At 47.5% G+C, this 27418-nt stretch overlaps 1 protein-coding gene and 1 long non-coding RNA gene across 3 annotated transcripts in view; one reads left to right on the top strand and one right to left on the bottom strand.

The window, feature by feature from the left end:
• SNTB1 (syntrophin beta 1) overlaps positions 1-24138 on the bottom strand; it is a 110829-nt gene extending 86691 nt beyond the window's left edge. For both annotated transcript variants that reach the window (XM_083749211.1, XM_083749210.1), the window contains exon 1: positions 23274-24138. In XM_083749211.1, coding sequence (XP_083605337.1) covers positions 23274-23919 — 646 coding nt within the window. In that variant the 5' untranslated portion in view covers positions 23920-24138. The remainder of the gene's footprint in view (positions 1-23273) is intronic.
• A 52-nt stretch (positions 24139-24190) lies between these two features.
• On the top strand, positions 24191-24892 carry LOC310849356. The gene is made up of 2 exons (XR_014566892.1): positions 24191-24694; positions 24792-24892. It is a non-coding gene; the product is annotated as an uncharacterized lncRNA (long non-coding RNA).
• Positions 24893-27418: the final 2526 nt, after the last annotated feature.

The following is a 27418-nucleotide window of genomic DNA, read 5'->3' as shown; positions in this document are numbered from 1 at the left end:
ATACCCATACTGCCAAAGAACCAAGCGTTTACTCATAAGCACTCCAAATGCTTCCTTCTCTTGCAAAGTCCCAATAACCTGGTTTCATGACATAAAGGTAAAGAGACCCCTGACCATTAGGTCCAGTCGTGGCCAACTCTGGGGTTGCGGCGCTCATCGCACTTTATTGGCTGAGGGAGCCGGCGTACAGCTTCCGGGTCATGTGGCCACCATGACTAAGCCGCTTCTGGTGAACCAGAGCAGCGCACGGAAACACCATTTACCTTCCTGCTGGAGCAGTACCTATTTATCTACTTGCACTTTGACATGCTTTCGAACTGCTAGGTAGGCAGGAGCAGAGAGCGAGCAGCAGGAGCTCACCCCGTCGTGGGGATTCGAACCGCCAACCTTCTGATCGGCAAGTCCTAGGCTCTGTGGTTTAACACACAGCGCCATCCACATCCCTTTTCATGAGATACCAAGATTGTAATAAATAAATAAAAATGTCCAGTAGCACCTTAGAGACCAGCTAAGTTTGTTTCATGCATGCACATGAAAGCTTATACCCAGAACAAACTTAGCTGGTCTCTAAGGTGCTACTGGACAATATTTTTATTTATTTTGACTGCGTCAGACCAACATGGCTACCTACCTGAATACCAAGATTGTGTCACCCGAGAATGTACTTCGACTGAAAAACCAGAAGCCTTGAAAGCCTAAAGCTTCTCTCCCCCCCCCCCCACCAGGCTTCCACCTCTGCAAAGCTACTGGTGTGAAGAATGGACATAATGACCCCAAATCTGGGCTTAGCTCCAGAGGCAAGAGATTTGGACAATTAAACCGCATTGTACTGGCAGGATCGGGCACTTTAGAACCCTAAGAGGTGCCTTTTGTTAAGAGTTTCTGAAAAGGAACAAAGTCTCCCTCCCTTCACCCCCCCCATCCCAGAACACATTTACTACTGAGTTTCCAAGCAGTTATGGAGACTGGAAAAAAAAAAATCCACTACATCGGGGGCGCCAGCTGGGCGCCAGCTGGCACCATGGCACTCGTGAAGGGTTTTGCTGGTATTCCCAGCAGGAGCCAAAGACTCTGAGCTTTCTTTTTCAAGTAAGTCTCCAGCCCTCCTAGGAGGAAAGTTATGCAACAAAATGTGTAGGTACCCTTCCACAGAATTTTGTAGAATGGGCCAACCTGGCTGCTCCTGGCTTTCTGTGTTTTTAGCCAATGAGTGAAGTCAGGGCTGCAACTGGTAAGTGAGTTGTTTAGGCAAGAGGAATGGCTTGGGTCCTTAAGTGCTCATATATGGGACAGTGGACTCTCCAGATACTAATTTAATTCGTTCCAGGGTTCGTGTGCACCTCAAATAATCCATATCGAGAGATGCTGCTTCTGCGCGGGGCGCAATACAGCACTTCTGTGCATGCGCAAGCAGCGAAACCCAGAAAAATACTTCTGGGTTTGCCGCTTTCGCAACCCAAAGTTTACGTTACTCAAGAGTAATGTAACCCAAGGGTCTACTGTACATGTTTTTGCATGTATGTGCCACCCCCAAAACATAACCCTTCTGTAAGATGCAATTGTAATTTATACTGCTATTTTTAAAATATACATCAGGAGGTTTACAAAAGTCACACATAAAGCCATACCAAAGAAACCCCAACACATACCAATTTTTGAAATCAGAGATCAGGTGACTGCTATGGAACTATTCTGCAGTTTTACACTGGGCCTCATGGAATTAAAAAAGAAGGAAGGTTTGCACGCAGTGTAGATTATTTCTAAACTCACACTCATTCCTTGACTGTGTGTGTTCAAATCTTTATTCAGTTTCAATTGATGCCAAAGATGGACAAACATGAGGGAAGTGAGAAACAAGAGTTGACAGTTGCATCCGAAAACACCACGCTGCAGGAGAAAAACGCTTAACAGACTCCAAATTTGCATTTTCTGGGCCAGATGCTTGAACTGGTTTCATATTCTGCAGTTTTCGGAAGGATTTGAGGAGAGAAATGTGCCGGGGAAAAATAAAAATTAACACGCTGCCCTACTGGAAGGAGGAAAAAGGAAGAAAGGGATATCAAGTTCACAAATAATTCCTTGCAAGCAGAGGCATCTGGTCCGAGAAGCATACATTTTTAGCGCCTGCAGAGGCAAGAGACTCTGCGTTCCCACTGCTTTTCTGACACTTGGGCAGAGCTTCATGCAAACAATGAGACCACTGACGCACACGAGAGACCCTGAACTGGAGTGATGGTCACTAACACTACCTGCGGGCACTACTGTATTTCACCTACCTATTTTTAGCAAGCTATTATTCATGGTAGGGATGCGGGTGGCGCTGTGGGTTAAACCACAGAGCCTAGGACTTGCCAATCAGAAGGTCGGCGGTTCGAATCCCCGCAACGGGGTGAGGTCCCGTTGCTCGGTCCCTGCTCCTGCCAACCTAGCAGTTCGAAAGCACGTTAAAGTGCTAGTAGATAAATAGGTACCACTCCGGCGGGAAGGTAAATGGCGTTTGCGTGCACTGCTCTGGTTCGCCAGAAGTGGCTTAGTCATGCTGGCCACATGATCCAGAAGCTGTACGCTGGCTCCCTCGGCCAGTAAAGCGAGATGAGCGCCGCAACCCCAGAGTCGTCCGTGGCTGGACCTAATGGTCAGGGGTCCCTTTACCTTTATTATTCATGGTAAATGTTACAGCATGGCATGCTCAAGGCAACCAACCATGCTGTATTCCACACTACGTCATTCCTTTGCCCCAGTGGTGTAGCGTGGGGGGTGCAGGGGGGGCTGGCCGCACCGGGCGCAACATCTGGGGGTTAGGGTTAGGGGGCGCAAATCCACAGGTTAGGGGGCGCAAATCCACGGGTTAGGGGGTGCAAATTACTTGCCTTGCCCCGGGTGCTGACAACCCACGCTACGCCACTGCTTTGCCCCCCTATCCTGTATCCAGTCACTGTTTAAGCATTCCACAGCTACCTAACATGCTTAGCCCTCCGTATATAGGATTAATAACCTAGTAAAACAGTATCATTACCCGATAAAAGATTGCAGGTTGCCAAGAGCTCTTGCAGATAGGTTTGACCTGCAAATCTTAATAAGTTAATGACTCATTTCAGTGGTGATTAAGGCACAAGGAAGGAGAAAAGGACCTTTTGCCCATTTTTGGTGCACACCGCAGGGTTTGCAGAAGCAGAGAAAAATATTTAAGGGAGTGGGGAGCTCAGAGTGGGAGGGAGCCCCCCAAAAAGTGACCAGTAAGGACTGAGCATGCTGGACAGCTACAGAAAGCTGATTGGCAGGTTGTGGCAAAGAAAAAGAGATAGGAAATGGTAGAGGAGGAAAGACAAAAGGCAACGAATGGGTGGTATTGTGAACAGAAGCACTTTCACGGGGCAGCATATGCTTACATTGAGACTGCCAAGCCTTCAGGGCCTCAGCCAGACCTTTCCGCTGCAACCCCTGTGACCAGAGATCCCTCTACAAAATTAAAAAAAAAAGGTAAAGGACCCCTGACCATTAGGTCCAGTTGTGACCGACTCTGGGGTTGCGGCGCTCATCTCACTTTATTGGCCGAGGGAGCCGGCGTACAGCTTCCAGGTCTTGTGGCCAGCATGACTAAGCCACTTCTGGTGAACCAGAGCAGCGCACGGAAACACCGTTTACCTTCCCGCCGGAGTGGTACCTATTTATCTACTTGCACTTTGACGTGCTTTCGAACTGCTAGGTTGGCAGGAGCAGGGACCGAGCAACAGGAGCTCACCCCATCGCAGGGATTCGAACACCGACCTTCTGATCGGCAAGTCCTAGGCTCTGTGGTTTAACCCACATCTCACAAAATAAAATACAGATACACAATACCCAGCAAGTGTCCTGGAACCCTTTGTAGTGAACCACAGTCAAAAGCTCAGATTCTTACAGTTTAACAAAAACAAAAAAAACTGGCAGAAGCAACTCCCAAAATGCTTGAGGGCAGAACTTGCCGTTTTGCTACATGTGGTCGACGCCGACTGTGAGCCATCTCCCTTCCAATGGTAATTTTTATGACAATGCAGATGAATCACAAGGAAACTCCTATTTCATACAGGCCTTTTATTTGCCTAATTTCCTTCCTTGTCTTAAAAGCACCCAAGCCAGTTTGGGCTTGAATTTTCACTGTTCCTTTAAGAACGGACTGTTTTCCATTCTGACCCCCCCCCCCCCAGGGACTACTGTTTATTCCATGAACACACAACAAAACAAAAATGCACAGAGGGAGAGAGAGTAGAGAATTTGCAAGCGCTTTTGGAAACTTGGCTTGGGAGCAGAATGATGAATCTGTGTTACTTGTTTGGTCAACTGCGTTCTACCGCACTTCTAAGCAAAAGTCTCAATTACAGGGGCGGGCAGCATACAGCCCACAAACCACAGAGTGTCCGTACGGCACTTTCATGTGGTAAGTTTACAGCTTGTTAGAATCAGTCAAAAAAAAAAAAAAACAAAAACCTTCCAACATTGCATGGATTCCAAGGTGTACACTTATATACAATGGGACTTGCTGCCTCACCTGAAAAATACCTACTGAGGAGCAAGTCTCATTCACTTAAATAGGTCCAAGTGTGCTCAGGGTTGCATACTAAAATTAAACTAAGGACTCCATTTGTACTGATTTCTTTGGGGCTTACAGTGGTACCTCGGGTTAAGAACTTAATGAGTTCCAGAGGTCCGTTCTTAACCTGAAACTGTTCTTAACCTGAAGCACCACTTTAGCTAATGGGGCCTCCCGCTGCTGCCGTGCTGCCGGAGCACGATTTCTGTTCTCATCCTGAAGCAAAGTTCTTAACCCGAGGTACTATTTCTGGGTTAGCGAAGTCTGTAGCCTGAAGCATCTGTAACCCAAGGTACCACTGTATACAGATATATAAGCTAGGGGCCAAATGACTTCTTAAACCGAGGTTGCAGTTGCCAAGACGGAATGTCTAGTTGCTCAACTCTTGTTTTTAAAACAATGGACTGATTGTGATTGATTCTCAGTTAAACATCTGGTCAGTTCAGACGACAACCTTGAGCTAAGTTAAGAGCTTTGAGAACTTAAAGAAAGAAAGAAAGTCCCTTGATCCAGGGACAGTCCACATCTATATTGGCCTATTCCAACCTCTTTTTCCTTCATGGCGACAGCTCCTTGCTCAGGCTGCACAGAAAAAGCAATTTGCTTCCAGAAACTCATTCCGATTGCGCAGATAAAATATAACTGATAGAATTCTACAGGATGAGGTATTAGTGTTTGAAAATGGTCCAGATCCTCCAGCCCTAGGAGTCCTCATAAGGGAGCTGTTCCTGGAGGAAGAACTGTGAGGGGAGAGACTCCATCAGGCAAGGCCTCCTTCTACCTGCCTTGCTCTAACCTCTGCTTCTCAATGTGTATTGTATTGTTTTATGTACTGTGGCTTGTCGTTGTTTTACTGATTATAGTTTAGATATTATTGTAACTGCTGAGTGGATTTCTGTTTAACTTTTATATGTTGATATTATTATTTTATACTATTCTAATTGATTGTTGAATGTTACTTTTTTGATGTAGGCTGCCTATTTTAAAGTTATGTTTTATTATCACATTTTTGTGTTGCATTAGATTGTTATCAGATGTGTGTGTTTTGTTTCTTCAGCTTGTAAACCGCCTTGAGTATTGTAAGATAGAAAGGCGGTATACAAATTAAAAAGGATGATGATGATCCCCAGGCATGCAACTCCAGATTCTGGAGATGTCAGGCACCATCCTGACACCCAGGCATCTTCACTTGGTCGCAAGTGGTCAAAAGCCAGGTGCTTCTGATTTCGAACACTGCCGAAGTGGCCTTAAGTTTTGTCCAGGTCATTCAAGCGGGGTCTAAAATCTAGTGTGAAATGATTAGAAGCTAATGTGATGTGGAAAGTCCAGCACAATGGAAGACACAAGATCTACCCACCTTGGAAGAATGGCAGATGAAAGTGATAGACTATATGGAATTGGCGGAAATGACTGGCAGAATCCGAGACCAGGGAGAAGAGTTGGTGGAAGAAGATTGGAAGAAATTTAAAAACTATCTACAAAAATATTGTAAAATTAATGAATGTTAAAATGATGTTGGATTGAAATGAAATGGCTTTAGCAACAAAGTTAAAAAGAATATGTAAAAATGGATTGATAATCAGATGAAGATACAAAGTTTTAATATGTTAAGATATAGAATTAAGATAAAAACAAAGAGGGAAAGGATTTGCTGAATTAACTATGTGAACTGGAATACAAAAAAGGGAGATGTGAGGAGGTCAGGAAACAAGTAATTGAAATATAAGACACGAAAAGATTGATCTGTTTTTAATTGTTTTTTATTTTTCATGTATTTTGTATTTTTCTTTCTATTTTTGTATCTTTTTTCTTTTTATTTCTATTTTTCTTTTCTTACTCTGTAATTTTCTTTTGTTTGTAAAATCTCAATAAATATCTTTTTTTTAAAAAAAAAAAGGAAAGTGCAGCACAAACACAGACATGCCCCCATGCTGCAGCCACACCTACAGAAGACCATTCACAAAAGTCCCATGAGAACATTTCATGCTTTTTCTGGATGGAGAGAGGCATGGGGATAATTGCGTTTAATCATTTTATTATTTGTACCCTGTGTATCTGACTGTGATGCAGAAACTTTTGGATCTCATTGTCTGGAAGTTAGGCTGCTGTACAAAGGCACTGAGCAAATTAGCCACAGTTTGCTCCACCTACTTTTGCCCTTAGCTCCACACACCTATGGTGTGTGCCCCAGTCACCCCCAAAGGTTTATCATAAGGGAATGTGGCCGTTCCTGGTCTACAGGGAGAAATTTCTCAGATTTGGGGTTTGAGAAATTTCTCCCCCCTACACCAGGAACTGTGCCATTTTGGGCGCCTGAGAGACACATTCTAGTACAGTGGTACCTCAGGTTACAGACGCTTCAGGTTACAGACTCCGCTAACTCAGAAATAGTAACTCTGGTAAAGATTTTTACTTCAGGATGAGAACAGAAATCGTGTGGTGGAAGCAGTGGCAGCATGAAGCCCCATTAGCTAAAGTGGTACCTCAGGTTAAGAACAGTTTCAGGTTAAGAACAGACCTCCAGAACGAATTAAGTTCTTAACCCAAGGTACCACTGTATAAGAGATGCTGCAAGGCTTGTTTTTTTAAAGTGCAAACCAAGAGGAGGGGTGAGGGGGGAAAAAAACTTGGCCAACACCTCTAGAACTGACATAAAATAATGCCCTGCAAAATAATAATAATAATAATCTCAGAAATTTCCCATGCTTTCCCCCCAACTTTAAAGGGTGTTTTCATTCCTTTCCCCCACAACATAATATTTGGCACAGCTTTACTACAAATAGCTGAAGATGGCTTGAAACTGGAGAGGTAGATCTCCAGTCCAGTGTCTTCCAGATGTTTTTGCTGAACACATACCATCTTTAGCATAGGAAGAAAGCCAAAAAATTATCACAAAAACCAACATTATTTAAAAAGCTAACTTTCCTATCCCTTCCACCTTTTGCAGCTCCCTTGGTAATGTAGCACGAGGGAAGCATAGCTGTCAATGTTTTCCTTTTTTTTTAAAGGGAAATCCCCTTATTCCGAACAGGATTCCTCACAAGAAAAGGGAAAAGTTGACAGCTATGGAAGGATGGATCATGGGGGGGGGGGCTTCCTGCATGCATAACAGATCTCCTTGGAAAAGGGTTAGAATTCAGCAGAATTATAGAATGCAAACTTGGCACTTATGTTGCCTCAGAGTTACTATACGTGGTTAAGGAACACATGTTTAAAATTCAGGCGTTCTGCACACAGAAAAAGCCACAGGCAGAAATACATTCTCTGTACATACCATCTTTTATTTTTGGAGAAGTTTATTAGGTTTATTAAAACACTCCTAGGGATGAATTCTATGCTGCGTACAAGATACATTAGGTCTTAAGATAATATTCTTCAATAAAAAGAATATAAATCTTTACATGGCCCTTCTACAGCTCCAGAGAAAGTAGATTTCTCAGAGCAGGCTTTTCAAATGTTCCAGCAGCCCCACGTGATTCTCATTTCCTTCCCACCTTCTGCATCTCATACCAGAGCTGACTTAAAGCAGGGTGTTTACAATATAAAAATACAAAAATACATAGTAACAAACAAAAACAATAACCTCCACACACTGTTTAAAAGGCCATTATTTCTTCAATGAGCCAAAGTACTGAGAGAAGAGGAACATTTTTGCCTGGCACTTAAAGGCTTACAATGAAAGCACCTGGCGAGACTCCCTGGGGAGAGCATTCCACAGACAGGGAGCCACTGCAGAAAAGGCCACCCTCTGGACTCTCGCAGAGGAGGCGCACGAAGACAGGCCTCAGATGATGATCGCAGGGGCTCAGCACTTTGAATTGGGTCCAGAAGTTAACTGGTGACTAGTGCAGTCGGGCCAGGATACATGCAATATGGCCAAATCATCTGAGCAACCTGGTTGCTGAAGTCTGCGCTAGCTGAAGTTTCCGAAGCATCTTCAGAGGCAGTCCCACATATAACAAGTGGCGGTAATCGGACCTAGAGGTTATCAGAGCGTAGACAACAGAAGGCGGGCTGTCACTGTCCAGATATGGGTGGAGTTGGGCCACCAGCCGAAGCTGAGGGACACCACTCTGTGCCACTGAGGCCTGCCTGAGCCTCAAGCGACAACAAAGGATCCAGAAGAAGTACGCCAAGCTACGAACCTGCTCCTTCAGAGGAAGTGTACCCCCACCTTCCAGCTATCCAGTCTGGGGAACCACCCACTAACAAGGCCACAGTGTTACCTGGATTGAGCTTCAGTTTATTGGCTCTCATCCACTCTGCTACTGAGGCAAGACAACCTGGTAGAACAGGAGTCGGCAATCTAAAGCCCATGGGCCAAAAGCGGCCCACGGGGGTCATTTAACCGGCCCACGAGCTGCCCCTGAACTGAGCCACCCGCTTGGCGAGTCCCCGGGTGCTGCACTAAACTGGCGCAGCATGGTGCGGGGACTCACTTCCGCGGTGCTGGAAACTGCGTCTGACACCGGAAATCGCAGGCGCACACAATCACGTGTGTGCGCGATCCGTCCCACAGAGGGATCTCCGCTGGAGTGAACCGGCCCGGATGAGGTAAACCTTGCCAACTCCTATGGGAGAAGTTATACATCCATCTGTCACTCGCTCATGTTACACTTTTTGGTGTGTTTCCCTGTCATTTTCCTAACCACAAAAAGTTGTTTTCTAAAGTTGGGTTTGTTGCAAAAGAGTGCTTTTGTCCACTTCACTGCATAAACCTAGACTCCCCCTGCCGAAACAGTGACAGTCTGGAGGCAACCTCACGCATCCGCTTTTCTCAAATGCCTGGAACGGAGCAAGGATAAAAAACCCACAAGGGGATTTCTGCTAAGTATTTATTGTACAGGAATGTAGGGATCATAAAGCCCGGAGTCAGATGTGCAAGTTACCCAGCTAACAGCAAACACCTAGGGAATAACAGAGGACGTGCTTCTGTCCCCTTGTGTGTACGCAACAGACTTATAAGGAAATGCTTCAGTTGTGCAAACACTACAGCTATGCATTCTTTGCTGTACAAGAGTCTCGCTGCGCAGCCCTAAGCCGGCCAAACGTCGTTCTGAGCAGCGATCGACATTCCATTCCTCTCCGCATGCCTCCTTGCCTTTTCCCTGCCCGCTCTGCAATTCTTTACGGCCATCAACATGGCCAGCATCCGAATCCTTTCACCAGCACTGCGTATTCGGGTCCCCCACCCTGCCAAAAAAAGGAGGGGCTTTCCTCTCCAATCCCCTTCAAATCCCTTGCCCTTTCAAAAGTAGGGGGTCCATGGCTTGGCTTTTGAAAAAACAGGAGCTATGCAGTACAGCAGTACCTCGGGTTAAGCACTTAATTCGTTCTGGAGGTCCATTCTTAACCTGAAACTGTTCTTAACCTGAAGCACCACTTTAGCTAATGGGGCCTCCCATTGCCACCGCGCGATTTCTGTTCTCATCCTGAAGCAAAGTTCTTTACCTGAGGTACTGTTTCTGCATCAGCGGAGTCTGTAACCTGAAGCATCTGTAACCTGAGGTAAAAAGGTAAAGGGACCCCTGACCATTAGGTCCAGTCGTGACCGACTCTGGGGTTGCGGCGCTCATCTCACTTTATTGGCTGAGGGAGCCTACAAGATGCAAATGGTCCCCAACCCTAGCATATGGCTTGCCTGATCTATCAAATCTTGTTGATGCTTTCAGATCACCGCCCCTGTGTCAATTGTAATCTCACTGGTCATTGGCTACTTCCCTGCCGAGCAAAGTGACCAATTCCAGAGGGGGCGGCCTCATCAGAGCCACAAAACCCTTGTTTCTGCTGCAAAGCTGGCCAGCAACCTTATTCTGGTATACTCTTTCATGAGCTTGAGAAGGGAGTGGGAAAACTTGCCGCCATCCCTGTGTTGCTGAACTTCAATTCCCAACATACCTGACTACTGGTTGTTTTGATTGTGGGTCTTGTAGTTCGACAACACCTGGAGGGCCAGTGGTTTTCCACCAGTGAGCTCGAGCCTTTGTTTGACAAACGGGGATCTCTTCTAGATCACATAAAATATTGCCGCAATATGATTTATGAGATGAAAAAGATGTTGAAATATACATTTATTAAGAAACCTGAAGCATTTCTACTTGGCATTGTAGGAGGTGATATTAATATTCAGGATTGTAAGTTGTTTTTATATGCAACAACAGCAGCAAGAATATTACTGGCACAAAAATGGAAGCAAGAAGAATTACCGACGAAAGAAGAATGGAGGATGAAGTTGATGGACTATGCAGAATTAGATAAATTAGATAAACAGGAAGGTTTTGAAACCTGCGGGATCAGAGATTCTAGAAGACTGGAGTAAATCTACGAACTATTTGAAAAGTAATTGTGATGAACAGATTACGCTAGTAGGACTGCAAGAGGTTTTGTAAGGTGGATTATTTGAAATACTGCAAAAAAGACAATGAAGAGAATTATTAGCTAAGGACAATTAAATGTAATACAGAAATTAAGAAATGCAGAATAAGTGATAAAGAACGGAAAATCATCAGAGGTGTTGATGGAAGTCTAAAAATAATGTATAAGATGAGAAGATATGTTGTATGACTGTTGGAGCTGATATGTTAAAGGTAAAGGGACCCCTGACCATTAGGTCCAGTTGTGGCCGACTCTGGGGTTTCGCCGCTCATCTCGCTTCATTGGCTGAGGGAGCTGGCATACAGCTTCTGGGTCATGCGGCCAGCATGACTAAGCCGCTTCTGGTGAACCCGAGCAGTGCATGGAAAAGCCATTTACCTTCCCGCCGGAGTGGTACCTATTTATCTACTTGCACTTTGACGTGCTTCCGAACTGCTAGGTTGGCAGGAGCAGGGACCGAGCAACGGGAGCTCACCCCATCGCGGGGATTCGAACCGCCCTAGGCTCTGTGGTTTAATCAATTAAAAAAAAATACTGCCACAATAAACATGTTGGGGTTGAACTAGATGACACTCAGGGTCCCTTCCAAAACTCTTCAATTCTGTAATTCTGTGTTAGTCTTTAAGGTTCCAGCAAGCTCTCGGTTGCTTTTACGACACAACGTTCGAAGGTTTCCCAACTTGCACTCTCTGGAGATTGACAGGCTATTGTGACAACTTTGCAGGGAGACCAGGTGTTAAAAGAACACCTTGCATCAGCTCTTGTACCTTTCACCGTAACAGTGGAAGGAAACAAGCAATACCTTTGGCACAGCGGTTGGCAGCATCCCTTTGTCCTGCCAATTTTCTTCTTCTTAATCAAGGATGACTTTCTGGAGGTTTGACTTCTGTCCATACCCATGTACGAGTTTCCTACAGGGCTGAGTGTTTTTAATATGCATCCACCCCCCACCGGGAGGCCACTTTTAGGGAGTAAGGAAGATAAAGGACACAGGCTCCAAATTGCCATCTACTGAAATGGAAGCTAGATGGTTCTCAGTGTGAGGTCTGAGCCATCTCCCTCTCTTTGCCCAAGCTTTTAGTGGTGGGGAAACCAGTGGATGCAATTTCTGATTGCAGTTACGAAAGAAGGTTTCAAAACAGCCCCAGCAAAAAAAGATTGCTCGGTGCAGGGGAAGCCAGATCTCATCAAAAATTGCTTCGAAGGAACTTCCTAATTTGCACAATAATTTTTTGCAGAAGATAACACACACACATCCAACACACGCTTCCCTCTCAAGCCTTGTAGCCTGCAAAAGCTGTGTGGTGGTGCCTGGAGGGTACACAGCACTCGTGGCAGGAGAAGCTGAAAGGTAAAGGTAAAGGGAACCCTGACCATTAGGTCCAGTCGTGGCTGACTCTGGGGTTGCGGTGCTCATCTCGCTTTATTGACCAAGGGAGCAGGCGTACAGCTTCCGGGTCATGTGGCCAGCATGACTAAGCTGGCTGCTTCTGGCGAACCAGAGCAGCACACGGAAACGCTGTTTACCTTCCCACCGGAGCGGTACCTATTTATCTACTTGCACTTTGACGTGCTTTCGAACTGCTAGGTTGGCAGGAGCAGGGACCGAGCAACGGGAGCTCACCCCGTCGCAGGGATTCGAACCGCCGACCTTCTGATAAGCAAGTCCTAGGCTCTGTGGTTTAACATACAGTGTAGTCAGAAACCAAATCAATGCAGAATTCAGCTAAGGGCTGTGGCCGAGTAGCAGAGGATCAGCTTGACATCAGTGTTAGAAACTCAGATATATAAGTTAATCGCCAAATGGCACCTTAAACCCGAGCTGCAGTCGCCACATTGGAATGTCTAGGTACCTTTTTTCTTCTTCTTCTTGCAATGGCACTTATTATTATTATTATTATTAATTTCATTTGTATATGGCTGAAAAAGTTTGCTGACCCCTGGGTTAGAGTGTCAGACTAGGACCTGGGAGATCAGGGATCAAATCACCACTTGTTCATGAAGCTCACTGGGTGACCCCTGGAGTCAGTCACAGCCTCTTAACCTACCTCACAGGGTCGTTGTAGGGATTAACTGAGGAGGCGCTGAACCACATACTGCTTGGAGAAAAGGGTGGGATATAAATGCAGTAATATGCCCTTCTGCTTAAGACAGCTGGAGGAGCCAGATGGAGATGTCAGTCGCCAATCCGGCATCCATGTGGTCACAACTGGACCAGCATCAGTAGCAAAACACGCCTGGCGCCTGGCGCCTGGCTAATTTCTAACAGTGCTTGGCGTGCAGCAGGTCCTAAATTCAATCTCTAGCATCTCCTGCAAGGACTAGAAGAGACTCCCTGCCTGAAATCATGGAGAGGCACTGTCAGTCAGTGTAGACAATACTGAGCTGCATAGTCCAATGTCCTTCCTGCCAGAACCTGAATGCAGGCAGGTGAATAGAATTCTATAAGTGCATTAAATTATTTAGGTGTGGTACCCTCCACAGTGGGACATGGGTAGCGCTGAGCTTAAACCACAGAGCCTAGGGCCTGCCAATCAGAAGGTCGGAGGTTTGAATCCCCGTGACGGGGTGAGCTCCCGTTGCTCAGTCCCTGCTCCTGCCAACCTAGCAGTCTGAAAGCACGTCAAAGTGCAAGTAGATAAATTGGTACCGCTCCGGCGGGAAGGTAAACGGTGTTTCCGTGCACTGCTCTGGTTCGCCAGAAGCGGCTTAGTTATGCTGGCCACATAACCCGGAAGCTGTACGCCGGCTCCCTCGGCCAATAAAGCGAGATGAGTGCCACAACCCCAGAATCGTCCACGAGTGGACCTAATGGTCAGGGGTCCCTTTACCTTTACCCTCCACAACATCTGGACTACAACTCCCATGTTGGCAGGGGCTGGGGAGAAATGAGGAGAAGAAAGATATCTTGCCTAGAGCTTCTCAAGTTATTCTGGAGTCATGCAGAAGGCGGAAAGGCAGGAGCCGGACTTCTCCTTAATGAGATACTGGGAAGAATACTGCCTGCCTGCTTTCTCCCAAGTAAAAAGGAACAGAGACTTGCTTGCTTTTTTTTAAATGAAAGCTAAACTTTCAGGGAAGCTTTTCTTTTCTTTTCCTGGGGACACAATACACAACCAATGTTCAAAAACACACTCAAATTCCTGCCCTACTTCTGCAGGCACTGGAATAGTTTAGGCTTGTAAATCTCACGGCAAGCAAAGGAAACGTTTATGAAATTGAAAAAGCAGTCGGTTTTTTCCCCTCAGGTCCTTGGGCCACCCTTCCCAGCCGTTGTCACAAATTTTGTGTGCAGGCTGGTCACTTGTGCAGACTACCTTTGCACTGCTAGGAAAGTTGGTAACAACATCTGGACGGTCCCTGTTCACCTCCCCTCTCAAGAAAGTGTCCTTATTCAGGTTTGACTCGGGTACCTTCTGGGCCCTTAAAGTTTGCTGCACAGCACTAAACCTAGGAGAGAGGGACTCTGCTCTCAATATACCTTCATATTTTGCTCCTCAAGGAAATATAGCTGCCTCTGAAGTATAGCATGTCCAGGCTGGAGTGTGAGTTGCTGCAGCTGTGGAAAAGTACTTCAGAAAGCAGTGTTTGCTCACATCAATCATCAACTAAACAGCAAAGGCCAAATTCTCTCCGAAGTTATGCCCACATACCCATTCATCCCCACGAGGCTGTGGAAGAACATGGTCCCCTTTCTGTGCTCCCTGCCACAGCAGATATTTCCAAGAACTGCCCAGCTCACCAGAAGGGTGGAGGAGGCAGTCAAATGAAGTCTACCGTAAGGCCAGGACCAAATGGATGAACAAAAAGAGTCAGATGGGCCCATTTCTACAGGATTGCAGGCCAGGGATCTCACTTTCCGTTCTCACAACATACAGAGTTCATCAGCCTCAGCTGCCAAAGTCTTGGCTAAAACGCTCACTATTCATTTTTAGTTTGTCCTGGGGCCGATATGAACTGAAACCAAGAATTCTTCCACTCCAAAATACATCGCCAGTGCCTTCAGACTGCAATCAGCTGTCTGCGGCAACGGATTTTAATTAATCCTCCGCACCCTCTCTCCTGTGGCAGGCACTCGTACGCAAAAAAAAAAATCATGCATGAATCGATTTGTCGAGATGAGAAAGGGCTAACTGGCCATGTGCATAACGTAAGCAGGGTGGGACAGTTCATCTGGAGAAAGTTAAGTGCCTAAATCTCCAAGACTTTAGTGGAATGTAAGCAAGCACCCTGGGATCGTGCATATAGGAGACACACACATGGCCTTGCATTAAAGGAATGCTGAAGCTCTTAATCTTTTTTTAAAATACAAGAGTTTCAAATGAGACAACACGGTGCCAATTATGTTCTCAGGAGGATCGGGGATCAGGAAGGATTTTTTAAAAAGAGGGGGGAAACCCATAACTACCCTCAAATGTTTGAGGGTTCTCTCTAAGCCAGTCTCATGACTTCAGCAAGCTTGATTTGCAATTCTGAACCTCGCCAGTTATAGCAGTACCAGGGCTCTGGGTCATGCCAACCAGATGAGAGGCTAAGCCAAGGCGAAGCAGATGTCTCACGATCTGCAACCTGCCAGGAATTGTTCTCTGAAAATGAAACACCGCACAGCGCAATGCAAACCTCGCTTTAACCGCCTGGGCATCTGTTTAGCAAACGTGTCCATTGCCAGACATCCAAGTAGGAATCAGCAGCCCAGGGCCAGATCCAGACCCCTGCAAGTTTCTAGTTTGCGAAGGAAGCAGAGAGCGGCAACAACGGGAAAGCAAGGTGGGTGGTGAATAATAATAATAATAATAATAATAATAATAATAATAATAATTTATTATTTATACCCCACCCATCTGGCTGAGTTTCCCCAGCCACTCTGGGCGGCTCCCAATCAAGTGTTAAAAACAATACAGCATTAAATATTAAAAACTTCCCTGAACAGGCCTCCCTTCAGATGTCTTTTAAAGATAGGATAGCTGCTTATTTCCTTCACATCTGAAGGGAGGATGTTCCACAGGGAGGGCGCCACTACCGAGAAGGCCCTCTGCCTGGTTCCCTGTAACCTCACTTCTCGCAATGAGGGAACCACCAGAAGGCCCTCGGCACTGGATCTCAGTGTCCGGGCTGAACGATGGGGGTGGAGACACTCCTCCAGGTATACTGGACCCAGGCCGTTTAGGGCTTTAAAGGTCAGCACCAACACTTTTAATTGTGCTCGGAAACGTACTGGGAGTGCATGCGAAACGTGCAAGCGAAACAAACTTCTACAACTTTCCTTGAAGAGGCCCCCCCATGGCACACTCCTGAATAGACTTTAAACACCATCTCTAAACTGAAATCCCATTAATTACCTAATGGCTCTGACAGTTGAGGCAGAATATAGCCATTGATAACCTTTCAGATGATTCACTGCAAAGCAGCTCAACGACGGCCCAAATCCAGAGTAAGCTGCATTCCAATTCTAGGCATGCTTACTCAGAAATAAGTCCTGCTGAGTTCAGTTGGGCTTACTGCAAAAACAAACCAACCACGGATGGTATTTTAGCCTCCTTGTGCCATCCTAAACACACCTGCTAGAGAGCATGTCCCATTAAACTCTTTGGGGCTTATTTGCAATTAGACATACATAGGATTGCAATATGTTCCACAGTTCGCACAGTGCAGTGCAGTGAAGAAAGCAAACACAGTTCAGTTCCTGATCAGCCTCAAAACTCATTCTGTCATCTTGGGCCATTCACCAATACTTGGCCAAGTCTACCTTACAGGGTTTTTGTGAAGGGAAAATGTGGTGTGGACAACAATACAGTAGTACCTTGGTTTTCGAGGTACTACTGGGAGTCCGTTCAACCCCCAGAACTGTCTGAAAACCAAAGTGTGGCTTCCAATTGGCTGTAGGAATGTCCTGCAGCCAATCAGAAGCAGCGCCGGATGTTCAGCTTCCGAAAATTCTGAAGCTCCTCCAACCAATCGGAGGCCCCGTTGGACGTTCGTGTTCCAAAGAATGTTCGCAAACCCGAACACTCACTTCCGGGTTTGTGGCATTCGGGAGCCAAAACGGACGACTACCAAGGCGTTCGGGATCCAAGGTATGACTGTATATGCAAATCATGTTGTGAAGGACATATTCAAGTTACCTACAACTCTTCAACTTCCAAAGTTTTCATTAAGGCCGCTTGTCATTGAACTCATTAATCCAGAGTTTTTCTTCTTCCTTATTAACAATACAGTGGTACCTCGGCTTACATACGCTTCAGGTTACAGACTCTGCTAACCCAGAAATAGTACCTCGGGTTAAGAACTTTGCTTCAGGATGAGAAGAGAAATTGTGGTCCGGTGGTGCGGCAGCAGCAGGAGGCCCCATTAACTAAAGTGGTGCTTCAGGTTAAGAACAGTTGCAGGTTAAGAACGGACCTCTAGAACGAATTAAGTTCTTAACCTGAGGTACCACTGTACCAGTAATTGTGGTTCAGCTGGTCAGCTAGTTAGGTTCTATTGGGGTGGTCAACTTTTTACAGCTCCTTGCTCCTATGTATTTCACATCAGCTTGATCTGCTGACACTCGTAGATGATCATGAATGATGAATAATGTTTCACGTGCTTCCTTCTGCATACCAAGCTTCTGTTTAATGCAACAGGTGTGTGTTGATTTTGTTCTGGCCCACCTGGCTTCCATAGCATCACTAAAGTTTCAACAGAGGATTAAATCTCTAGACAGGAAGGGGGAGGGCGCAGGTGCCTGTGTAGTCTCTTAGGACATATGATTCTGCCTTATGAGGAGTTCTATGAAACACAAAAGCTTGCAAACTCCAACCCCGTGCTCAGCTGATCCAACTACAGAGAAGGTTTTACGAGCTCTATAACTTCCTGAAGCCCGGTTACTCCATCATTCTGTTCCAATCATTTTTCAAGGCTTCAAGTGCTGCCATATATTTGAGCAAACCTTTTTCAAAAGAAGACAGGAGATTTCGAGTGGTGTTTTGCCTGTCAACCTTCTTCACAAATGCCAACGAACTGGAGGTCGGGAATTTCCAGGACAATGAACTCGTGTGTGTGCAAGCAAGTTATCACCAAGGGCATTTTCTCTCTCTAAAAAAACACAAAATGGATGTTTTGTTCCTGTAACTTTTTGCTGTTTGGCTCCTGGGGGTCTGCACTCACAGCTTACTTTTGACAAACACCGAGATGAGAGCAGCAACAACTTTTAGGTGTAACCCTTCTTCCAAAGTCCCATTTCGGAAACCTTTTAAAAATGCAGTCCATAGTTTTCAAAGTTAGGGAAGGAGGGGCAATTAAGACAAAGATTCCCATAGTCTCTCTTAAAGGTAAAGGTAAAGGGACTCTTGACCATTAGGTCCAGTCGTGACGACTCTGGGGTTGTGGCGCCCATCTCACTTTACTGGCCAAGTGAACTGGCGTACAGCTTCCGGGTCATGTGGCCAGCATGACTAAGCCGCTTCTGGTGAACCAGAGCAGTGCATGGAAACACCATTTACCTTCCCTCCGGAGCGGTACCTATTTATCTACTTGAACTTTGACGTGCTTTTGAACTGCTAGGTTGGCAGGAGCAGGGACCGAGCAATGGGAGCTCACCCCGTCGCGGGGATTCGAACCACCGACCTTCTGATCGGAAAGTCCTAGGCTCTGTGTTTTAACCCACAGCACCACCCGCGTCCCTTATAATCTCTCTTGAGGGCTGACAATTATTATCTCTGTTCTCTTACCCCCAGTCTTCTCTAACATGGTGGCGTCCATATTGTGTTGGACTACAGCACCCACCATCCATGAATCAGGCCACAATAGCTAAGCCCAATCCGAATTCTAGCCTCCCAAAACTGGAGGGTACTAGGCAGAGGTTTTGCACACCCAAAGTTGTGATTTCCTCAACTTTGGTCCACAAGGCAGTGCCCTTGCAGGAGAACACTGTTAACCTTTGCTTATCACACAGACTGCTCCTGCTCAAACAGAGCACGCAGGACAACCTTGTCACTCATCACTGATCAAGCTTTGAATCTAGAGTTGCACAACCCTTAATCTCTGTGAGGCTGGAGAGGGATGGGTGCTCACGTTTGTGACCTGAACAACTTCTCACAAGCGTCACGAAATCTTGCATGCTCTTATTTGGAAGGAAGCCTCACCTCACGATTAAATATCACTGGGCCGTAAGACAGCCTTTTTTTAAATGTAGGAGGCCTGGAGGGTTTGTTGACAGCAGGGTAAAAAAGCAAACTGTTTTGCATGCAGCATATAGCACCTTCTTAGCCAATGCAGTTCCGACATCTGCATTCACATTTTCAGTTGTGGGGGCGGGCAGACACTTGCAAAAAGAGCTGAACTTTAGAGTAGTTTAAATGAAAAAAGTGCTCCTCGGATATGAGGAAACAAAAGGTATCCAGCCAAGCTTGCTTTATCTACTACACACCTTGCCAGAAAGACCTGATCTGACCCACTGTTCTCTGTTTCAACAGATAAGATGGCAAAGTTCTAGAAGTTAACCCCTTATGAACTTACAAGGTGTCACACAGGGTTGGGGGGGGGGCAGCAGAGGGATCTTCCGAGAACATCTCCCAATTGTCATCCTTTTTCTTTTTAAGTAAATAAATAAATAAACAAAGAAACCCACCTCTCTTTACCTTTGGTGAAGCCCCTAATCCTGTTTTTCTAGATGTGCTTGCTAATGGCTGTGAGAGGCTGTCAAACTTAACACTGAAGGTATATTTGCTCAGCTGTTTCCCCCTATTCAGATGAAATAAATCCTCATGCTTTTTATACACAGTGAGTCGTTTCAATATTCACATACAAAGGCTTGAAAATTCCTGTCTACCCTTGACTTTTGTCCTGGCATATTCTACCTAAACCAGGAATCCCCAACCTTCGGCCCTCCAGATGTTTTGGACTACAATTCCCATCATCCCTGACCACTGGTCCTGCTAGCTAGGGATCATGGGAGTTGTAAGCCAAAACATCTGGAGGGCCGCAGGTTGGGGATGCCTGCTCTCGACTGTCTCTCATTTCATTTTTTAAAATTTTATCTACTGATTATTTTGATATCCCTCCGAGGAGCTAAAGACACGGTTGTCTTCCCTCCTCAACTTTATCCTCACACAACAATCCTGTTAGGTAGGCTGAGCTGAGAGAAGGTTGTTTGGCCCAAGGTCGCAAAGCGAGCTTCATAGCTAAGGGTGTGGATTTGAAACCTGGCCTCCAAGCATCCTAGTCCAGCAATCTAACCACCATAGTATGCAAGGCAACATTGCACATAAAAACATGGAACTATCCCCTAATTTTCCTCTCGCTCTTCTTTCTACAATCCAAAGCCAGAATCTGGAGTGAGCAATTGGGAGCAGAGGTTGCAGGGAGGGGGGGTTGCAGAGAGGACAACGCTGGGGGACACACACTTAACACTTTCCCTGCCGCCTTTCTGCTCCAAAGAAGGCTCCACACATACCGTATTTTTCCTTCTATAACACGCAGATTTTTTCTTCTAAAAAGGAAGGGGAAATGTCTGTGCGTGTTATAGAGCGAATGTGTGGTCCCTGGAGCCGAAAAATCATGCAAAAATCAAATCGCGGCGCTGCACGCTGCACGGAGAAGCGAAAGAGAAAGCGGCTGCTTTCCTGCATTCTGCCTCAGGGTCTTACTGCCCACCCTCCTCTGTTTTGTTGCTGTGTTTGCTGAAACGGAACAAAGAGCAGGGAAAGCCCCTCCCCTCCAGGCAAGCTCCGGTGCTGCTGGGGGAGAGGGAGAGAGAGGGGGGAGGGGGAGGGAGAGAGAGAGAGAGGGGGGGGAGGGAGAGGGAGGGGGAGAGAGAGAGAGAGAGAGAGAAAGAGAGAGAGAGAGAGAGAGAGAGAGAGAGAGAGAGAGAGAGATGGCTGGCTTGGGTGGGGGGAAACTTTTGCCTTTCTTTCCTCCCTCCCGTTAAATCCCTCTCCTGCATTCTTAGCCAGCTGCTTCTCTGCACACCCCTCTAATGTCCCTTCTTTGTTTTTCCTTCGCTCCCCACTTAAAATGTGGTTACAAAGCATGGATCCTCAGGATCTTTGCATTGGATCACCCCAAATTCACCATCAGATCACATAGCATGTCCATGGCTACAGCCTGCACCAAAAAAATCACGCACCCACTGTTGCCTGGGGCTGCAATGGTGCAAAAATGTGGTTACAAAGCATGGATCCACAGGGATTCTCAGGATCTTTGCATTGGGTCACCCCAAATTCACCATCAGATCGCATAGCATGTCCATGGCTACAGCCTGCCCCCCCAAACTCACGCACCCACTGTTGCCTGGGGCTGCAATGGTGCAAAAATGTGGTTAAAAAGCATGGATCCACAGGAATTCTCAGGATTTTGGCATCGGGTCACCCCAAATTCACCATCAGATCACATAGCATGTCCATGGCTACAGCCTGCCCCCCCAAAATCACGCACCCACTGTTGCCTGGGGCTGCAATGGTGCAAAAATGTGGTTAAAAAGCATGGATCCACAGGAATTCTCAGGATTTTGGCATTGGGTCACCCCAAATTCACCATCAGATCACATAGCATGTCCATGGCTACAGCCTGCCCCCCAAAAATCACGCACCCACTGTTGTCTGGGGCTGCAATGGTGCAAAAATGTGGTTAAAAAGCATGGATCCACAGGAATTCTCAGGATTTTGGCATTGGGTCACCCCAAATTCACCATCAGATCACATAGCATGTCCATGGCTACAGCCTGCCCCCCAAAAATCACGCACCCACTGTTGCCTGGGGCTGCAATGGTGCAAAAATGTGGTTAAAAAGCATGGATCCACAGGAATTCTCAGGATTTTGGCATTGGGTCACCCCAAATTCACCATCAGATCACATAGCATGTCCATGGCTACAGCCTGCCCCCCCAAAATCACGCACCTACTGTTGCCTGGGGCTGCAATGGTGCAAAAACGTGGTTACAAACCATGGATGCACAGGGATTCTCAGGATTTTTGCATTGGGTCACCCCAAATTCACCATCGGATCACATGTCTGTGGCCACAGCATGAAGCACAAAAATGATACATCCACTGTTTCATTCAGAATGTTTTTTCCCTTGTTTTCCTCCTCTAAAAACGATGTGCGTGTTATGGTCAGGTGCGTGTTATAGAGCGAAAAATACGGTACATAAACCCAGGAACGGTTTCTCTGAAAGAAACAGAGAGGTCCTTTCCAATCTCCTTTTGTAGCATAATCCTATGTGTGTTTACTTGGTAGTAAATCTCATCCTGTTCTGTCGGGTTCATTTCTCCCAGGTAAGTGTGTGCTTAGGACTGCAGGCTCCAATTAGGGGATTAGTCCCTAATTGTGTATTTTGCTTCAAGCCCAAACACCTTAACACAGCCAGGCAAAGAACACATGGCTCTCGTCACCTGCGCAGTAATAACAAACCATATCCTAGGAACTTAACACCATAATATGTTTTCAAGGCGGAGGCTCAATACCAGCAAGAGAATGATAAGAGATGCTCAACCAGCTCTGGTTAAGAAGTGCTAGTCCTGCAGCAGTAGCTTCAAAACCCACCTTGCCAGTTCCCAGGGGGCTCCGAGCACAGCAAAATCCAACGCCTTTCGTTTTTCTCATTTATTTTTATTATTACTATGTATCTTTAAAAGATAAACATTCAGCGTAACAAAGAACTTAAACCGGAAGTCTTTCTTTAGCACACATGCCCTTAAGGGGATGATCCACCACTCATTTACTCGTGAGCAAGCCCCGCCAAACTTGTCGACGTGACAGGCAACAGGCTGCACCACGGGGGTGAGTATAGCAACGTTGGCCAAAGTGGGGCCCGCCAGATGTTATGGGACTACAACTCCCATCATCCCTGGCCACGGCAAGTTGCGAGTGCAGCTGTATGTGGAAGGCACCCCCCCCCCGGCTACCGCCAAACACCACAGGCAAACACTATACCGTGGGTGTTTCTGCAAGCAAGTGCAGCCAACTAGGTTCCAGTGCCCTTTCGGATGCCAACGGGAGAAATGCTTTGCAAAGTCAGAGCGGCGTCCGCGCGCGCGCGCACATTCCCACGCACCCCCAGCAGGTGGACCCGACGTTGCCCCCCAGTCCGTCCCGGGTGCCTTTCACTCAAAGCGATTAAAAGCGCAAGAGCGCCTCTCGGCATGTGAAGAGCGCCTCTGGCGCACAGGCAAGATTTCAACCAAAAACAAGGCTTTCTCTTCATACACAGAACACACGCGCGAAGCGTTTCACGATTTGGGGGGGGGGCAGGGCTGTGCGCTCCACCAGCTCACTATTCCTCCCCCCACCCCCCCCCACCGCCCCTTCTCTTTCTTAGGAAACTTTGCAGGACTTGGCCCTGTTAACCCCTTACCTTCTAGCGCCACTTCCTTGCCCGCCCTCTTGAGCGCTTGCACCGCTTCGTCGTGGGTGGCGTCGCGCAGGTCCGTGCCGTTGACGGCCAGGATGGCATCCCCGACGTAGAGCGCCTGGGTCTGGTCGGCGGCCAGCCCTTTGAAGATCTTGCTAATCAGAATCGGCATCTTGTTCTCCTTGCCCCCCTTGATGCTGATGCCCAGCCCGCCCATCTCCTGCTTAAGCACCTTGACGCACCGCTTCTTGTTGGAGATAGCTTCGGGGACTTGCTCGGGCAGGTCGGTGAAAGCCGTGCGCACCCCGCTCATCAAACCCGATTTAGGGCTCATGCCGCCGCCGCCGCCGCCCCCCGACGGCGACTCCGGAGAACCCCCGCTGGAAAGGCTGCAGGCGGCCGAGGCGCCCCCCGACGCCGGACCCAGCGCTGCCCCGCTGCAGAAAGCCCCATTGCCGTTGCTGCCCGACGCCCCGATGCCGTTGTACGCGGCGGCGGGAGCGCCACCGTCGTCGGCGCTCAGCACCAGCGCCTCGTCGCTCAGGCTCACCAGCACCCGGTGCCACCGGTCGCGCACCAAAACTTCCAGCGCGCCACTGCGCTGCACCCGGCCGACGCCGCCTCCCCCTCCGGCCGCCGCTACCGCCATCTTTGGAGCATTTCTCGAAGCACCATGTGATCGAGGGCGCGCACAGACAGGCGGACGGGCAAGGGAAGCGAAAGAGGGCGCGCGGAGGAGCGCGCAAGACTTCTCCTCGGCGCCCGAGCGAAAGAGAGCGAGAGAGGCGTCGAGGACGAGGGAGGAGGAGGAGAGGGAGGGACCAGGGAGAGCCCCCGAGCGCTCCCAGCCTTGCAGCGTGGCGAGCCGAGGGGAGGAGCAGTGGGGAGAACCGGGCGGGGTGGGGGGAAAGGACGGACGGGGCGGGCGGAAGGAGGAAACTCCGGCGCAAGGGCGCAGGAGGCAGCCCGAGTTTGGAGACGGGCGCGCAGCTCGGGACTTCGGAGTTGGGTAAAGCAGAAGGGCTCCCGCGCCGCCGGCCCGGAGAGATCAAGCATTTCCTGAAAGGGCAAAGCTTGTTTTTGTTTCGAGATTCTTGAGGTTTTCAGTTTTGCGTATTTTTGTGTGGGTGAGCCGCTTTAAGACCTAGGCGGTGGAAAGGAGTGAGAGAGAGAGAGAGAGAGAGAGAGAGAGAGAGAGAGAGTTAGTTTAACAGAACATAAGTAATAATAAGCCCATAGGAAATGTGGGGCTGCTTTAAAAAAACAGGTTTTATTATTATTAGACGGAGCTGCGTGCAACTAGAATGGAAGGCAGAAGAACCTTGCGTGACCTTGGGTTGTTAATTCTGCCTCGGTTTAAGGGCACTCCTGGTCGTGGCTGCTCAGAAGTAAATGCTATTTAGTTTGACGGGGCTTACTCCCAGGTAAGTGGGGATAGGATCGAGGACTCTGCTCGCTTCACACTTCGTGAGGTTGTGTGGTAACAGACTCTGCCTTTCTCTTTCTCTTTTACACATAAAGTACACACTGTTCTGAGCTCCTTGAAGACAGTGGAATGTCACCCCGTTAATTTTCTTATAGAGGCGAATTCACGAAGGATAAAACTATCAGTTGCCACAAGCGATTGTTGTGTCTGTGTTCTGTCTCCATGACCAAGACAGCATAGTCCTGAATTCCAGTTCCTGGGAATTGCAAGTGGGGAGAAGGTTGTTGCACTTGGGTTCAGCTTCCCATAGAAGAAGAGTAGTTTGGATTTGATATCCCGCTTTATCACTACCCAAAGGAGTCTCAAAGCGGCTAACATTCTCCTTTCCCTTCCTCCCCCACAACAAACACTCTGTGAGGTGAGTGAGGCTGAGAGACTTCAGAGAAGTGTGACTGGCCCAAGGTCACCCAGCAGCTGCATGTGGAGGAGTGGGGAATCGAACCTGGTTCACCAGATTACAAGTCCACAGCTCTTAACCACTACACCACACTGGCTCTGTAGTTGGCTTCTTGAACAAGAGGGTGCTGGACTAGATGGTCCTTCAGCCCAAAGACGTACCTAGGCTCCCTTGTGCCCTTGGCAAAGAGTCTTATCAGCACCAAGAGAGACCATGGACAAGAAATTTCCCTCACCTGGCCTCCCAGAGCAGTGGAGGAGCAGACAGGTGGGCAGGCTCATAGCCACTCCGAGACAGAGTGGAGAGGTGTGATTTGTGCAACCCCCCCTGCCCTCGGGCCTGCACCCTTGACTGGGGCCAACCTGACCAACCCCTAGGTTAGGGTTTCCCAAACCTGGGTCTCCAGCTTTTTGGGACTACAACCCCTATCATCCCTGACCAATGGGGTCTTACTAGCTAGAGATGATGGGAGTTGTAGTCCAAAACAGCTGAAGACCCAAGTTTGGGAAACCCTGCCCAAGGTACACTCGTGCCTTGGCCTGATCCAGCAAAGCTCTTCTCATGTTTTAAATAACAATAATAATATAGTTCCAGGGAACAACAGTTTGCACGTTATTGTTTTTGTTGGCCTCAACTAATGCAATAATTAGTACCTACCCAACTGTTACTTCTGGATTCTTTTTCCCACCATTGTCATTATTCTTAACTGCCTCAGGTGTCTGGCACTGGCTCCCGAAAACCCAGTAAACTTCAGAGTTTGCCAGGCTCCACCCACAGCTTAGCAGATTCCACTGTCTCACAGTAGAAGCGTTCAAGCAAATACCCTTATCCTCACACACTGAGTGCTGTCTGAAAATTGGCTGCTGGCTAGCAGAGGGCCGGTGCTTCTAGATCAGCAAACGTTTTCAGCAGGGCGCTGGTTCACTGTCCCATAGACCTTGGGGGGGGGACGAACTATATTTTGAAGGGGGGGGAATGAGAACGAATTCCTATGCCCCACAAATAACCCAGAGATGCATTTTAAATAAAAGGACACATTCAACTCATGTAAAAACATGCTGATTCCTGGACCGTCCGCGGCCCAGATTTAGAAGGAGATTGGGCCAGATCCGGCCCCTGGGCCTTAGTTTGCCTACCCATGGTGCGCTCTTCTTGCAGATAGTCACATGCTTGGCCGTCAGAGCCCCGAGATTTCCCCTTTCTTTTTCCCTAAGGTAGATCTTGTGTTTTGGGGTGTCCAGAAGCAGTCTGAGCCAACCTTAGCACCTGGGCAGCTGCTGCAGCCCTAGAACCCAGCTCTAGAACACTCTTTGAAAGAATAAAGAATCCGTCCCGATGCTTCGAGCGGCGCAAGCTGCCAGTTTAATTTTCCACAGCAGTTTTGCTTCAGGGAACTGCAAGGAATTAATGCAGCAGCCTCTGTCCAAATGGCACTACTGCTTGCTAGTGTGCACCGTTCAAGAAGGACACTGACAAACTGGAACGTGTCCAGAGGAGGGCAACCAAAATGGTCAAAGGCCTGGAAACGATGCCTTATGAGGAACGGCTAAGGGAGCTGGGCATGTTTAGCCTGGAGAAGAGGAGGTTAAGGGGTGATATGATAGCCATGTTCAAATATATAAAAGGATGTTACATAGAGGAGGGAGAAAGGTTGTTTTCTGCTGCTCCAGAGAAGCAGACACGGAGCAATGGATCCAAACTACAAGAAAGAAGATTCCACCTCAACATTAGGAAGAACTTCCTGACAGTAAGAGCTGTTCGACAGTGGAATTTGCTGCCAAGGAGTGTGGTGGAGTCTCCTTCTTTGGAGGTCTTTAAGCAGAGGCTTGACAACCATATGTCAGGAGTGCTCTGATGGTGTTTCCTGCTTGGCAGGGGGTTGGACTCGATGGCCCTTGTGGTCTCTTCCAACTCTATGATTCTAAGTCCACCAGGGCCCAACAGCAGAGGAAGGGCTCACCAGAGGGCATGTTGCCTAGCCTCCTCAAATGGGGAGCCTGCCCCACAGGGCTGTTTGCATGTGTGAGTGTGTGCATAAGCAGAACTTGTACTGTTAGAAAATTGAGGCTGGGCTATTATTAATATCCATAATTATAATTATTACCACTACTGTTATATTTATATGTCGCCCATCCAACTGGGTTGCCTCATCCAGTCAGGGGGGCTTCCAGCAAAATATGAAAACACGATAAAAACATCAAATATTAAAAACTTCCCTATAGAGGGCTGCCTTCAGGTGTCTTCTAAAAGTCATATAGTTCTTTA

Source organism: Podarcis gaigeae (assembly GCF_964106915.1).
Source record: "Podarcis gaigeae genome assembly, chromosome: 7".
Taxonomy (NCBI): Eukaryota; Metazoa; Chordata; class Lepidosauria; order Squamata; family Lacertidae; genus Podarcis; species Podarcis gaigeae.
This window is presented reverse-complemented; position numbering and strand designations above follow the sequence as displayed.